The sequence below is a fragment of the Anneissia japonica genome, unplaced genomic scaffold (genome assembly GCF_011630105.1).
Source record: "Anneissia japonica isolate Jap-2015-1 unplaced genomic scaffold, ASM1163010v1 scaffold288162_len571657_cov150, whole genome shotgun sequence".
Classification (NCBI taxonomy): Eukaryota; Metazoa; Echinodermata; class Crinoidea; order Comatulida; family Comatulidae; genus Anneissia; species Anneissia japonica.
Window position 1 is genome coordinate 54,180 of NW_022753254.1, and position 17,391 is coordinate 71,570.

The following is a 17,391-nucleotide window of genomic DNA, read 5'->3' on the forward strand; positions in this document are numbered from 1 at the left end:
GCTAAGGATTGGTGATGAAATTCTTGAAAAAGTTGAAAATACGCAGTTCTTGTGAGTCATCATAGATGAAAAGTTAAACTTCACAAGCCATGTAAATACAATTGCAAGTAAAGTATCTAAAATTACAGGTGCTATGAACATTTTAAAAGCTTTTCTACCTTTTCAAGTACTTCTCATCATTTATAAATCACTCATACTACCAACTCTCACTTTATGGTTTATCAATATGGGGCTCGGCAAACAAAAATAATCTTAATAGAATTCATACACTTCAAAAAAGGCACTTTGCATAATTTGTAATGTTCATTTCCTTCACCCTTCAAGGCCTCTTTTTATTGCAACAAAAACATTAAATATTTTTGACTTATATGAAAAGAATATTTTAACTCTTTGTTCAAAAACCAAGGAGGGAAATTACCTGACTCATTCGATGATTTTTTCCATACCTTTGAATCTCATCATAGCCACAATACAAGGAATAAACATAAATTTGTCATTGATTTCAAAAGAACAAACGTCGGGCAAAAATGCTTTTCTTACAGGGGGTCAAAGTTGTGGAACCAATTATCGGATGAGTTGAAAAATTGTAAAAATATTTGTTCCTTTAAATATAAATTAAATGAGAGGTATATGAGGGTTTACGAAAATGAGATGGTTCGATGTAATATAAACAACTGTATATTTTGTAATAATCTTTTATCAACCACTTAAATAAATGATACATTAACTCTAATCATAATTGATGCCTAATCATATTGGTGAAAAATAACTTACAGTAGTTCTTTAAATGTTAAATGTCATTTTCTACTAAGTTTTTATTATTTTATATAGGGCTCTGCAAATAAAAGCTTGCTTATTCGCAGAGTTCCTTTTTCACGAATTGATCATTTCCTTGTACTTATATTCTCTTTATTATTACGAATTATAATCACATACTGTACAAATTGTTATATTTTATGACAAAAGTGAAATAAATATTACTTGACTTGACTTGGCTTTTAACAATACACATAGACATGTAAAGATAACACATTCTAAGAAGAATGGTATTTATACCATTGTTACACTATATTTCAGCATGAATGTAAAATGGACTGAATGTAAGATTAATCTCAAATAAGATAGTATAATACTCCAAGTGTCGAAATGCACGCCATCATGTCAGAATTTTTTTCTTCAATATTTCGACATTAATTATGTCATCATCAGGAATGAAAAGTTATCCAGTACCAAAAGAGTTTTACCAAACAAAACATTACCCCCTAGTAGGTTGACATAACTATGAATAAACTAAAGATCAAAGCATCCTTACCCTACTGATCAAAGCTACCTACAAAAACAAAGAAAGCTCCTTTGAAGCTTTCAGCCCATTGTTAAGCAATGGGCGTTTATTTAAACAGTAGTATAGACCAATTTTGCGAACTGTCAATAATGAATGTTATAAGTCAATCGTGACGTCATCACTGTAACTCCCAATGTTATTTGCCTATTCCCCAGCGTCCACTAATTTTTCTATTAGTGGACGCTTGGCTTGATTTTTTTTAGGTTCGTGTGCAAAAAAAATTCCTCATTTTTTTGTCATCGCGAATACATCGCGCACCGCGATAAAAATTGAATTGTAATTGAAAATTACTTTCGTAAAACAAGCTTAATTGAACCGAAGAAAATTACTTCAAATTCAATATTAAGTAGAACAATTAAGGAATTCATTGAATCAATGGACCCTCATAAACACAACAAACTGAACGTTTATTAGGAATATTCTAGACCTATTTTAAAGACTCAAGGAACAAATTTAGATGTAGGCTTACGGCGGCCAGGCAGGAGGCCGCCCGGGCCTCCTCCTACTACTACTACTAGGCCGTAGCCTAGCCTAGTTATGAAATCATCGCACGATTTTACCTGTCTGCATGCACCGACCAAAAAGGACGTCAGTGACTGTATTCTCTCTCGAATGCTGAAATGTTTATTTCTATCGAAAGTCTATCAAAATAGCATTACAAACAAGTTCTTTCTAACACAATAGTTTTCATCGTATCCGTACTGTACTGCTGATATGTAGTTAATTAAACGCGTACTGCAGGAGCAAAAATCAGCATACGCACAGCTAAATGTAAATACGCACACGTATACTGATCATGTCACTATAGCAACCGATGACTGCTACAACAGTTGGTTATAAAAAACTAAAATTAACAGACGGTGATTGAATTATAAGGCAATTAGTAGAGCATGCATCGTACACTAAATGAAAAATTATTATACTTAGGTTAGATTTAATGCATTCAAGAAATTTTTTCAAGCATTAAATCTAACCTTCGTACAATAATTTTCCTATAGTGTACTATGCGGAGCTCTACTAATTGCTTATTAGTATTAGAAAACATTAAACCTAATTTATTACTTAATTTTCAGGCTACATTATAATTCTTGATAGGGTTTACAATAAGAAATTGATATCTACTAGTCTTAGGAAAAATATGTTAAGGAAACTACTTAGGGACTGCTGTACTAAAACTGTATTTACATGTAATAATGAATTCTATAAACAAACTGACGGCGTTTAGAAAGGCTCAACACTTAAACCAGTTTTAGCCAATATTTTAATGACTGAACTAGAAGAGTCTATTGTTCCTATATTTATAGAATCAGGTATTATTAAGTTTTATACTCGTTTTGTTGACGACACCCTTGGCTACCTATACCTAATGATTTTCATCCATCCTACGTCATTTTAACGCTTTTCATAAACGATTAATTTTACCTTTGAATCATTTGAATACAGCAATATACAGTAGTAGATTTTCTGGATTTACAATTTAACAACAGCGTAGGAAGCAGTGGCGGCTCTAGGATGTAATTTATGGGGGGGGGCTAAGATGTCCGACTGGGAGGGGCTAAGTATTTATGGGTATAAGTATAGCGCACAGCGTTATCTGAGGACCGAAGACCCGAGCCAGGGGTGGGTATGAGAGGGGATGTGCCCTCCTCCCAAAACGAGATGTATGTATATATATGTATGTATGTGTATATATATGTATGTATGTGTATATATATGTGTGTGTGTGTGTGTGCGCGTGCGTGTTGAGTGTTGCGTGTGTGTGTGTTGCATAAATAGAAGAAACAAAAAAGAAAAACAAGAGGGGAAATTAAATGAGATTTTTAAAGGATTGTAAGGAAAGTGAATGAATATTGCTACAAAGGTCTGATGATAGATTATTCTATAATTTAACTGAACGATATTTAAAAGTTCTTTTTCCAAAATCATTTTGCCATTGTGGTAAAACTAAATTGTTTTTCAATTTACTTCTTGTATTTATGCTATGGTAAACATCAATTAATTTGTAAAAATTAGTTCAATATTCAGGAACAATGCCTGATAATCATTTAAATGTCATTAAAAGAATATTATGTTCCCATTGTTGGTTTACATCCTTCCAGTTAAGAGATTCCATAAGGTCATTAACAGGTATTCTAATATCAGATGAAAAATAATTCTGGCTAGCCTAATTAGTAAAACCTGGAGTGCATTAAGGTGCGCAGCTGTGTAATTGGACCATACAGTACTACAATAATTGAAAAAAGGTAATACAAAATAATTTGCTAAAAGTCTAAGAGAAGAATATGGTAAAAAATATCTTAACTTACAAATAACACCAATGCGTTGAGAAATTTTGGAACCACTAAGGAATATAGGAGTTCTGTTGTTTATCATTTTAAATAAAAATGCAAAATTGCAAATATTGATAATTTTTCATTCCTGATGATGACATAATGTTAAAATATTGAATCCCGACACGATAGTGTGCATTTCGATACTTGGAATATATACTATACTATCTTCGCTAACACATCCTTTCAAAAATGTTCATAACAAAACCATGCCAACATTCTTTAATATTAATTTGACAACATTATTTCTCGCACGTACAACTAAAATCCAACTGTTTTAACATTGTTATATTCAACCATGAAATTTCCCTGTAGTGGGATGAATCAAGCCTCCTTATATCCTTGTATTTTTTTTTAAAGCTGTGATGGAGCATTTTATTTTTTAAAATAATAGCCTACTTACATATCCACTATTATAAGATACTTATAGATGATGTAATAAATGCTCATGAACTTTTACTTGATGTGCAGATAACAAGTTTTGAACCTCTTTTAAGATGTACCACAGAAGTTCTGTCATTGTTAGTGCGGTCACAGATTTGATTATTTGTAATTTTAGGCAATCTGCTTTAGTCAAATTATAATTTATGTTCCGAAGGTCTCATAAAACAATTGAATAAAACTCAGTTTTCTATCTGTTTCAGATACGTTTGTTCTCAAGGCATTCAATTGAAATTCTAATACCTTGTTTTCCTTTTTGTACATTGATTCTACTTCATTCTTCATCTTTTCTCCATTCTCTTTGATTTGTTTAACCATTTCTTGCACATTACTGTTAATAAATCTTAAAGTCGTATCTTTTTTTTCTTCTGATTTTTTAGTTTCATACTGTAATTTGATTATTTTCTGATTTGACACCTCCCTTTTTTTTTTGTAGCTTGCTTCTACTTTAATTTTCAGTTTTTCTCCTTTCTCGATGAGTTCCTTGATCATTACTTCCACATTATTTTGAATATCTCTCAAACTCCTATCTCTAATTTCTTCAACTTCTGTTATTTTCTGATTAAGTACTCGTAAATCATCCTGTAATGTGATTTTGCAGTGACGTGCATCTTTCTCCAATGCTGCTAGTTTTTCTTTATAAATATTTGGTATGTGTTTGTGATGATCACTGGCAGCTGTACTGAAAGAATCCTATGGGTTATAATATAATATTAATAACAAATTAAAGTTCAATTACCCATTTATTAATATTCAGAATAAGTAGAATTATGTCATGTTTTTTAATATGCACATCTTTCATATTGTCTTTGCTTGGACAAATTTTGAAAAAGATAAGCATGGAAGGCCTATGTGACAGAAAAACCCTGTGCAAAAGATAAAAAAATGAAATGGGATAAAACGGGAACCAGTCAACTCATAAATGGGAAAAGTAAATATAGTTTTTATAAAATTTATAAAAACATAAACTAGCTATAAAAAGAATTGAAAAAAAAAATGATATTTTTAGGCACATACACATGAGATGGCAGTGAAGGTGCAGTGTGTGCAACAGTAACTTTATTGTATACAGTAGTATATTTCAAAATTCAGATATACAGTATTTGATTTAACAAATTAAATTAATACCGTAACCAGTAATAGACCTTTATTATGAATAATTCAGAAGTTGATAATGATACAACTATGTACTGTAAACTTGAATTTTCATGTATGTGAACTGCAAGAAGAAAAAGAACATTGTTTTTCAATATCGGAACACACTGTACTAGTGAAACATGCTAATAGTAATAATTCCAAATTACTGTAATTGTAATTCAAAATTTTGAAATTAATACCAAGTATTAGTGTAACAGAAAGTAGGCCTATAATTTACGGTACATTTCACCAAACTATGGTACCAACCTACCTTCCTAACAGAAAGAATATGCGAGTTTGTTAGGGGGCGAGTTTGTTAAGGGATGACTCTTTTCTGCTTGAGCCGCCAAGGGTGGTAGCGCATTTTGAACATTTTCAGGACTGTTTTGGAGATTGTGGACATTTAAATGAATCTTGCTACGATATATAGATGTGTATAAGAGACAGGAGAGTTTGTAGGGGCGAGTTTGTAAGGGGAGAGTTTGTTAGGGGCGAGATTGTAAGGGGCGAGTTTGTTGGGTGGGGGGGAGGCAGGCGAGTTGACTGGCAAAACAAACAAAAACAATTAATTTTTCCATTAACGCAGGAAAGGCCAATAATATAATCACTTCGGGTTCAGGCACACCCTATTACGGTAATAATGTAGAACAACAATAAATTGCGGACTTACCAAAGATGTTGCTGTGCACTTGGGCCTATCAACCATTATTGTTGTATCTGCAAATGTATTGTGCAAGAATCTTTGATATCAAAACATAATAAGCAGTCCAGTGTGTATCAACATTTCATGTATCTCAGATTGTGACAGCCATTTTAATGGAATGAAAAAAATTCCAATCACAACTGGCACTTGCCTTTCCAATGCACTTGTGATCTAAATTGACTGAAGTATGTGAAAGTTTTCAGGTTCACATCCTCGTGAAGTTTTCAGGTATTTTCCAAAATTTTTGATAATTTTTTGTATTTTTATATTATCGTTATGAATTTCAAATATTTAAAAAAATATAATTATTATTGTAATTATCTCTTTTGTAAATAACATGCAATTTGGCCTTTGGCCACCATATGTTATTAATTTTATGTAATTTTGAAATAAAGTGATATATTATGTATTTAATTCTTAGTCCAAATTCAATATTACATTGCATAACTTTATTGGTTGTACAGATTGAAAATAGGCTAAGTTTAGTCAACACTATTGTTAACATAATGACAGATACTTAGTGAGAATAGATTCATTCATTGTTGTTTAATGTGCCGGTAGTTTGGATGTATAGCATTCGGTATTCAGAAAAGTAAACATTCAATATTCTTTAAAATTGTGAAAGTAAATGGATGTCACATGAAACTCATAATGTTGGTTGGTTGGTAGATCAGTTAGTGCAGGAGAACCAATATAGAATAAATTAACTTTATTAAAGCAAGGTTTAGAAATTTCTGTAGATAAAACCAGAGATGTTTGGTTGTAAAACTAATAATACCTTCTGTTAGAACTTTTACTGCCTTTGGGAGACCATGTTTCTTCAATCTTTCAATAAATGCTCCCATCTCTCCTTCACAAATGATCAGTTTCTGTTCTAGAGCCATGATTAAACTCCAGCTGTCTGCTGCATGTTCCTCTGCAACACTATACAGCCCACTGATGTGTTCTATTTCATGGGAAGTCAGTGCCATTGCCAGATTTACAAGTCTTTGCCGATGCGGTGTGAATTTTGTGATTACAATATTCTTTATATCTTTTGGTATTGGGAATGGTTGATGTCGATCTTTAATTTCATTTTCTAGACCAAATTGTTGTGTTAAGTTAATAGTTTCAAAGAGGAGAGTGAGATCAGTTGGAGTCAGATGTCCAGCACCAATCAGTAACTTAATGATTTGCATTGTTTTAGAACACTCATGTAATGCTAAAGTGTCTTTTACATGTTCCCTGTACAAAACTTTCAACATGCTTTTGCTGTATCTACATCTGTCATACCATTCTGACACATCCAACATAAGACCTTTAAAATCTGCATCAGAACCTTCTAAAATGTAAACCAAAAAGTATATTATGCTTTATTTTACTGTGTGAAGATTTTCTTTTCAAATTTTTAATTGTTATTTGCAAATTGGGCAAATCTTTCTTTTATGCAAATTATATTTATTTTTATAGTTTCAATTGATCTATCTCCAATGGAAAAAGGCTCTGTAGAGGTGCTTGTTCACCTGTTCTGTACCTGCCAGTTAAAGTTGAATAAAATAAAAAATCAAAAAGGTATATAAGGGAAGTTTGAAAATTTCCTGACTGACAAAAGCTGAAGGTATGCCACAGTTACCGATATTTCCATAGTTGAAACATTGAACCTGCTGATTTACCACTAGCACCAAACCCCAGGATGGGAAAAAAGTTAGAAATCGAGTTCAAGGTAGGGTAATGGACTGTTTTGATATCTTTTATTTCTGCAACGAGGAATGGTAAATTTAGTATTGGACCTAGTATTATAGGAGTTCACCCTAGGGGAGGGAGCAAGGCGTGAAAAAACTTCAATTATGGTATCCGTGGAACTGCTCTAAATTTATTTAAAGATTATTAGGCTAATCGTCAGCAATGCACAAACTTTAACAGCACTTCTTCAAATTTTTAATTTTTAACTTATGGTGTCTCCCAAGGTTCCCTTCTTGGTCCTCTTTTGTTTCTTCTTTACATTAATGATTTACCCAACTCATCTAAAACATTTTACCTTTTATGCTGACAATACCACCATATTCTGTTCAGATTCTAACCTTGTTTCTCTTTTCAACTCCATTAATCATGAACTAAAAAATGTCACTGAAAACTTTAATGTTAATAAACTTTCGGTTAATGTTGAAAAATGCAACTTCATGCTGTTTGGAAGCCGCCACAAATCCAAATTTGAAGAGATAGGTAGTATTTACTGTATATTGGAGACCACCCAATTCCACATGTTCAACACACAAAATTCTTAGGTATTGACCTTGACCATGAACTTAATTTAAAAAATCATATAAAAGAAGTTGAACTGAAAATAGCAAAAATATTGGTATTATTTATCGTCTTTCTTTCTTTCTTTCTTTCTTCCTAGTCATATACTTTATTTTTCTAATACCCTCATTATAATATTGACAATATTGTGCTTAATCATTTCTCAATAAATTCCTTAACTTTGCATTCCTTCAAAAATTTGATTTAATATTACTTTTCCATTTCGCTTCTTGTGTATTCCAAATTTTGCTTGTGTTTACCAAATTTTCTTTTGTTTTTGTATATAATTTCTTAACTTTCCTTTCTTATTTTAATGTTTTAACTATTAACTGGACCTTAAGGAAGAACAATGTAAAAGTTGATTAAGTATCCAGAATAAAGAAAGATTTCTATTCTATTCTATTCTCCACTTTCCCATCTGCTCCGTGTTGTATCCGTGTTTCGTACTTGTTTCGGATATGAATTTATAGTTAATGACACTTGTGCTTTTCGTAATTATATGGGTTGCTCGCTACAAGTGCCACTTGATAAATGGTTTTTCTTTTCGTCCTTTGGCGTATACTTTTTGAGCAGTGCCCTCTATTACACAATTCTTCTTTTTTAATGAAATCCGGTTGTTTAATTTTATCATTTGTTATATTGTGTGAAGAAACAAAATGTTTATTTGAATTGAATTGAATTTGAATTAAATTGAAAAGTTTAGAATACGGATGAATAAGGGTTTTAGCAAAGGAATCACAGAGATTATGTCATCTATCACAAAGTTTATCCAAGTGAAATTCAAATAATACATCGTCATAAGATATGAATCATGTAAACAGTGATAAGGTCTACAGGAGGAACACCATGGTGTTTAAGGGCTATATAAATTACTACAGTCGAGTCCGCCGAATTCGACTCTGTTTAAGTCGAAAATTCGGGTCAGTCAAATTTTTTGAAAAAGTCACAATTCTTTCATATGTATTACCGTGTAAATTGTTTATTTAATTCAAATTTTTATATATCGACGGAATTTTCCGGTCCAGATAAGCCGATTTTAAAGTAATTTCAACTACACAAGTCAAAGTTCCAAATTTTGTAGCGCACGTGGGAAAATACACAGCCGTGGGAAAATACGAAGTTCAATCCTTGTTGTACGGCAACAAGTTAGCCATGTCAAAACTAACATCTAGCAGCGCGCTGCGGAACTTGGTTTACATGATCGTATGTCGTAAGTTGCAGTCTATTCTCACAATACAGACGCCCCTCCGGACCGGCTCCAATGTTCAGTTTGTTGTCCAGTTCAGTTTATAGAACTTGTATTGAACACATTTTGAACATGATTGTTGTAGTCTGGGCCTAGCTATTTAATTAATTTATCAAAGCCCAAGATTCTTTTTACTACGCAAGTACAGCTTGTGTACAGCTAAACGTCTCGTTTTCACAGCGTTTGGTATGCTTGTCGTTAAACAATGTCTATTTAACTATCGTCTGGTTTTTCCAGTGAGTTTTACCGTCCTGAATTGGAAAAATCGTCCGAGATGTTTGTCAGGAAAGTATTTTATTAAAAGAAGAATAGGAAAGATTTTGGGACTTTAAAAAATGTTCGGTTTTGCGTGAAATTCGATTTTGTGGGCATTGAGTACACATAGTATTGTTCTATTCGAGATCTGTATAACTCAAACTTTTTATGCCAGTCCCATTAGATTCGACTTAGGCGGAGTCGACTGTATTAGCCTTTTTGACAATATATTCAACATGTGAATCCCATTTAAGATTAGCTTGAAGTATACCCCAAGAACTTTAACAGTGTCAACAGTTCTCAGAACACGATTATTGAGAACAATAGATGAAGAAATAAAGTTCCTTTTGCTAAAACTAATGTCCATGTACAACATTTCTTGGGGTTAAGCTTCATATTGCTACCTGAAGCCCAATCATGTAGCGCAGTTGCACATGATTCAGACTGGTTAGCAGTTTTGCGATACTCGATTAATGTAAGATCATGGACATATTTGAATTGTTTAACAGGATTATTAACATTTTTCGTGGGGAAGGCATTGTTAATCATTGCACAGAAGAAAACGGGACCAATTTTGGTCCCTTGAGGGACACCAAAATTGACAATACAGGTATCAGACAATTGACCCCTGTACATGACTTGATGATGTTTGTTGCTAAGAAAATCTGCAATCCAAGCAACATTTTGAAGGAGAGACGTTCATATTTATTAGTTGGGAAACTGCAATCGTATGATCAAATAAGTCGAAGGCTTTTGAAAAGTTGGTGAACAAATTAGAAGATACAGTAGAAGAAATTTCAGCATGGCAATATAGCAAATCCATATGACTGATTAAACAATAAAATGATCATGTAGAAACTTTTTGCTGATTCCTGAACTACATCAGATCAAGCATGGTGGTACCGTATTCATTTCCACCAATGTATCTCTTACCACAAAATAGTCAGTAAGCACAATAGGTCATATATATCAAGGGTAGCTGGAAGCTTAGGATCCTTGGTAATAGTAACTACATGGGCACGTTTCCATTCATTGGGCACCTCAAGCGTACGGTAAGACTCATTAATAATACACGATAAAGGTTCGGCCAATTCATATGAGAATGTTTTGATGAACCGAGTAGAAATCATATCTGGACTACCAGCCTTTCTAGTTTTCAGTTTATTGATGATGCTGACGACATCCCATGATTGAATATGTCGAAGATTAGACGCAGGCAGGAAAATAGTTAGAGACAGCCTATCTAGCGGTTTAAGTTCTTTAGATGAGGATCGTTTGAGATGCTGAATTTTATATGATACGATACGATACGATAAGATATTCTTTATTGTCATTTGAACAACAGGGTACAAATGAAATTCAAGTGATTGTTCAAGGTACAATTTCAGAGAGGAATAAAGAAAAAAGTAAACTAACAAAGAACTCCAAAGAGACATGTTCAAATAACTTAAATCTAATGAATCATATTGAATTTATTGAATCTTATTGGTGGGTGTGGAGTCAGGATCAGGAAAGACATCACCATGACCCTCCGGCTACAGGAATAGGGGACAGCGCTGCCCTGAATCTGCAAAAACAGCCAGAAACTAGAAAATAGTCTGGTAGTCACAGAGACAGAAAACAGCTAACTGTCTGCCGGTGGATCACAGTGTGTCTCCATATCTCCTGAAAAGTCCCCACCCACCAATAAGAGACAGCAACATTTCCAGAAATGACTATCTACTGAAATGTTTATTGAAGACATGAATGGAATTATGAACAAAAGATTGTCTACAACGTTTAGTGTTTTGATTTAAGGTGATTAGTCTGCCAGTTCGGCTTTTCTTATAGTACTTATTTAATGGGTGATCAGGATTCTCGCAGATTTTTTTTTTTAACTGTGCGGAGTATGTCCATTTCATGTAACTCATCCAAATTTTCAGGATTTTCCCCAGTAATTTTGCTGGCCCACTTTACTATTTTAAATAATTTATTTTTTTCAGCTTGTGTAAGAGTTGAGAACCAAACAATGGAACCAAAGAGCAGAACACTTCTAATTACACTTTTGAAGAAAAGATTTAAAATTTCACAGCTAATATTGAATGTTTTTTGTTTTCTTAGGAAAAACATCCTTTGACTAGCTCTTTTTGTAATTGATTGTGTTTGCTTCCCAGTTTAATGTTTTATCAATGACAACGCCCAGGTACTTAAATTTGTTCACAATTTCAATGTTTTGATCGTTAATGGTGAGAGCATTTGGTACTCTGGTTTTACTGTGTCGAAAATCAAATATGATCTCCTTAGTTTTATCTGTATTTAAAGTAAGATTATTGTTTATACACCATGTGACAAATTCATTAATGGACTGTCTGTACTTTTGCTCATTATTATCCTTAATGGATCCAATGATGACACTGTCATCAGCATACTTGAGTAAGCAGCAGTCATCAACATCAAAATTAATCTTGAAATCATTAGTATAAATGCTAAACAAAACCGGGGAAAGTACGCACCCCTTTTTTATTTTATTAACATAGAATAGATTTTTTGCTACTCGAATTAGACGATTGATCTTCTTTCTTAGTTCGCGATAAAGGTGTTCATGATTTTTGCGAATGCTTTTTGTCTCTTGACAATAAGTGCTTTAATTTGCGATGGCATCCTTTGGCTCTCAGATAACATTGCGCGCTATAGTTACACATAAAAATACTTAGCCCCCCAGTCGAACATCTTACCCCCCCCCCCATAAATTATATCCTAGAGCCGCCACTGTCCATACGCACGTATGTTACTGTCAGGCATAGGACGCATGATATGTTTCCTTATAAAGTTGGATTGATCCGACAGTCCAATGGGAGGCAAAATGTAAGGGTGCTGATATGTTGAACTTATATTGGTAAGGATCTTACATGTAGGTTTTTTGAACACTTGCTTAATTGAAATAGATAGAACACAATTCAAATTGAGGTGGGTGAAATCTTCAACTATACATATCCTTTACCACTACCCAAGCTGTTCGGACAAAATATTATCAATCGTAGAATTATTCAAATAATTGAAAAGAAGTCGCTGATAGTAAATTACACCTACCACGATATTGGTGACAAATCTGGGCAAGTGGAGAGGTCTCAGACTGACCCATAGACCTTCAATATCATCTGGTACAATAATGTCAGTGAGCACCTTACATTTAATGCTGTCCTTAACATACAGGGCCACACCTCTACCACTTTTGTCGATTCTAGGCCTGGAAAAAGTACAATAGCTGTCGGTGTTTGATAGTTCAGCAGGTAAGTTAGCAAGAAACCAAGATTCAACGATTCCAGCAACGTCGGTATTATTGGATTCCAACACAACACTTAATTCGTTGAGTTTGTTATTTAACGATCTTGGGTTACAGAAGAAAAGCGTAGGCAATAGATCATGACATCCACGACTAGCATTATAATTACAAACAACCTTGATCAAATTACCAGATATGCAACCTCTGCTATTGGGGTTTGTAACTGTAGTTAAGGATCTCAGCTGTGTACGGGTTGTGATACACCTCAACTTGTTGCACCCACCCCTGCAAACACGGGGTTTAAAACAAAGCACTGGATGGCTTGTGTTTTGTATCGCATAGGCTGAGTAACATCTGTCTCAAATAGTAACGCATTCCAATATTACGTAATCTCAACAACAAAAGGCTCGGTAAGTAATTATCTGAGCAGCACATGGTAGGCAGCGATTCAGGATCAGTCAAGGTAGCACAAAAACCAAGACGAAAATTTATGCAAATAATACCGAAAAGGGTCCTCACAACAGTAACAACAGCAAACCTCACAACAGTAACAACAGCAAACATTAACATAGGAACCAAACAAGAATACGAATTAAAGGGAAACAATAATTCCCAAAGCTGCCAATTGAGGTGCGTCCGTTTACAATCAAAGCTTGTTTAAAAATCCAAATGATTGTACCTATGAGAGAAGTACTGAATAAGTCCTGCCCCACAATTATAATTGGGATTTTAACTATCCGGGATTGACTGGAATAGTCTTGATTCTAATTTGAAAGGCCAGCAATTCTTGGATTTTGTCCAAGACCTTTACCTTGTGCAACATGTTGTACTAGAGGGGCAATGTCTTAGACCTTGTGTTGACTAATGAGGCAAACATGATTCATGACAATATTATATGCATTGGTAGACTTGGCCTCAGCAATCATAATATGCTTGAGTGCTCTTGCACTGTTGACACATTGATTAAAATGAGTACTGAGTTTGCATATGATTGTGGGATAGCAAATTGGAGTAATCCTCGGGCAACTTTTAATATGGTTGGAAATAACTGAGCTTTCTTCAATTTCAGAGGCATGGTCGGATTTTACATCAGTTGTTGACAAAATTATACATAATAATATATTGCCTTTATTTATGAACAGAAGTACTGTTAGATTTTTGCGTAGGAAGAGGAAATTATGGCGGCGTTATTGTAATTCAAATGATTATCAAGACTATTTAGATTAAAAGAAATATTGTTTTTTGTAAAATATTTGTTGTTTACCTTTACTTACTGCCATGTTGTCAGAAATACAGTTGTTTTTTTTTAATGTTGTTTATTTCTATACTCATTCATTTCTGTAACAAAATTCCAAAGTAACTAGAAGTTACAAGAATACTTTTACCATATTTTTCTATGAATACTTATCTACCTTTTATGACAAATTTATAAAGCAATAAAATCTTTAATATCTCATAGCCTAGACATAAATTCACTGCTGATATTTTTTGGCAATGAAGATCTAGTTTTAAAGTGCAGACATAAATAGAGTTCTGTGTGAACAGAGTCATGGTTCTTTATAGTGGCATACTGTATGTACGAGGGAAGGGAATGGAGAGCACACTCCCTATCCCCCCATACATGGGTGGATCCAGGATTTGAAAGAGGGGGTTCAAAATGTTTCCAGAAAATGAAAGGGGGTCCGGCGTCCTCCCCCTGGAAAATTTTGATTTCTAGATGGCCGGAAATGAGCTTTCCCAACTTCTAAGGTGTCTTTTAATGACCTTTAATTTCTTCAAAATTCAAAGTTTTACCCCTCTTAAAAAATAGGTGAAGTGATTTTATCTCATTCTTAAACAAAGATATAGTCAGTACATTATTAGGCCTATATTCCAACAATAATGCAGTGGCGGATCTAGAGGGGGTGAATAGGGTGGCTAGACACCCCCTTCGGTGACTGTAAAAAAAACGGTCACTCGTCTTGTGTGTGTGCTTCTCAAGTATACATACTCTCGTAAAACATATACTTTCTATTTTAAGCTTAACTTCTTTTCAGATGTCATCCAAGAGCGTCTAGACGTCCACTAATTCCAAAAAAAAATCTCAAATGTAAGCGGATGCCCTCCTAAAAAAATCCATGATCAATGGGGATAGGGAATACATACCCAAATATATTTAAGAGGGTGGGGGGAGGAGGTTTGGTCCCTCAGTTTTTGTCTGCAATGTAATAATTTCTTAAGTCAAGAAGAAGTTGCCTGAAAATTGTTGAAATGAACTGCATTGAAGACTTGTACAGCCAGTATTCTATCTCTGCCCACAAACATCTGAATTACTAATAATAATAATAATAATCTTGATAATAATCTATAATAATAATATAGGGCCTATACTAATAATAATTGTGATTAAATTAATATTATTATTAATAATAATAATAATAATAATAATAATAATAATAATAATAAGTTTTCGGCACAGTGAATGTAAATAAAAAATACATCAAAGACAATTGAGTTTAATTTTCAATGGAACACCACAGCGATTAATTAGATGGTGATGAATTTTACCCAAGACTGTCATTTCCGGCAACCTAGAGGTATTTCCCCAAATGTTCCCACCTCAGCCCTTAGGTGTTGACTAGGCTGTGAAGTAGGTAGGCCAAAAGTAAATGCATCACAACAATTAGATTTGGTTGCTGCAAATTGCTGGTGAATTTTACTGTATAGAGTGTCATTTCCGATCATCTACAGCTAACTATTTCCTAAAATTTTAGAACCTCAGGCTCAACCATGGTGGGCCTGAGGTGGGTGTGGAGTCACAAAATGTCCCCTTCACCTTTAGAAACAGATCTGCGCCATTTATCTTATACTAGATTCAATTCAATTAAAACTTGTTCATTAACTTCTTGTAACTGATATTAGATCTTGGGTAATCTATACACAGATCCAGTCATGAATATTTTGATCTTCATAAATTTTTATCTATCTATAGCATTTAATTACAAATACTTACATTCGGATTTCTTCTTCAGTGTATAAGCTGAGAAGTTGAATCGTCTGGTTTTTCCCAATTTTATTTTTAGTGATGTGACCTGGTGTAGGCTGTGTTGTGTTTTGTGTGGATCCAAGTTTCATTGTCATAAAATCAGTCATGCAGAGAACTATTGGTTTTGATATCAATTTAATTTTTAATCATGTCATACTCCAAGTATAGAAGTGCACGCCATCGTGTCAATACTTGGAGTATGTATTATATTATCTTATCTGAGATCAATCAGACCTTTTTGTCCCCATTCTTACCCCATTAGTGCCATCTTTGGCAGATTTAGGTGAGGCTGGGACTGGCTCCAGCCCTCCCTTTCCCCCTTTTGGAAAGCAAGAAAAAAAAAAAAAAAACCTTATTTTTTTTTTCAAATGTTTTCGCCACATTCCAACGTGTTAACTTGATTGGCACCACTTTTGGCACTCCCATTTCGGCCCCTCTTTCGGATATCTCTAAATCCGCTCTTGGCAGCCACTGTTTTTGTAAACTATATCATCCTTTTAAAATACAATATAGGAAACATTTAATTTTTAAAAATTACAAACTACAAGAATTTAACAGTTACAAATAGGTGGCCTAATTTAATATTATAATAACAATTGCAATTTACAAGTAATAATAATAATTACTTGATCACAAATTAAATGTGTTTTTCACAAGGCCATTTTTAAAGTAAATATTAACAAAATTTAAATTACAAAAACAATTACAAGACAAACAGAAATAAAGAATGTAAAAAGAAACCAAAACTAGATTTGAACTCGTCACTGAGGACGAGTTCGGTGATCCGCCGTACTTTGACCCTCATAAAGCTCACGCGGTGCTGATTGAAAAGTGTCATAATATGCTAAAATATGCTGTAATTAGTTTTTTAAAAAAGAATAATTTTGAGCATTTTGAAAGATTTACGCATGTGTACACGTACGTCTTGACGCCCGTGAGCACGGTAATAGCACAAAGAGTGACTCCTGATATGAATAATGTGTCAGGAACACAAAGTATGTAGCAAACGTGATTTCCAGCTTCAGTACGTGTTGCGTGCGTGGAAATGAACGTATGGCGCGTAAAAATGAAAAGTTTTGGAATGCTGAAAATGACTGAATAGTGATATGGAGAATTTTCAAATTTTTACAGACGCGCACGTCACGATGTGTGCGTGTACAGTAATGGCACACGAAATTAAACATTGTCAAGTGTTTTTAAAACCGCCTGTTAGTTGGTAATGCCACACAAATTTTCCCTTCATATAACCTATATAAATAGTGTCTGATAGCGTCGAAATACAGTCTCTATCTGTTCCATTTCTTTACATCTTTTGAGAATGAGAGATAAAAGGGCTCCAAAAATTAGTTCTTTTTGACCATGCTGACGTG

General features: G+C 33.8%; 1 protein-coding gene across 2 annotated transcripts; it reads right to left on the reverse strand.

The window, feature by feature from the left end:
• Window positions 1-2,336: 2,336 nt before the first annotated feature.
• Window positions 2,337-16,026, reverse strand: LOC117122807. Of its 2 annotated transcripts, XM_033268557.1 has the most exons (4): window positions 15,989-16,026; window positions 14,261-14,334; window positions 5,921-5,967; window positions 2,337-4,806 (listed from the first exon to the last, which is right to left on the reverse strand). In XM_033268557.1, the coding sequence occupies exons 2-4, from the start codon at window positions 14,274-14,276 to the stop codon at window positions 4,258-4,260; spliced, it is 612 nt and encodes a 203-aa protein (XP_033124448.1). In that variant the 5' UTR covers window positions 14,277-14,334; window positions 15,989-16,026; the 3' UTR covers window positions 2,337-4,257. The 2 variants fall into 2 exon arrangements, with proteins under 2 accessions (XP_033124448.1, XP_033124449.1); XM_033268558.1 differs by lacking the exon at window positions 15,989-16,026 and having other exon boundaries at window positions 14,261-14,635.
• Window positions 16,027-17,391: the final 1,365 nt, after the last annotated feature.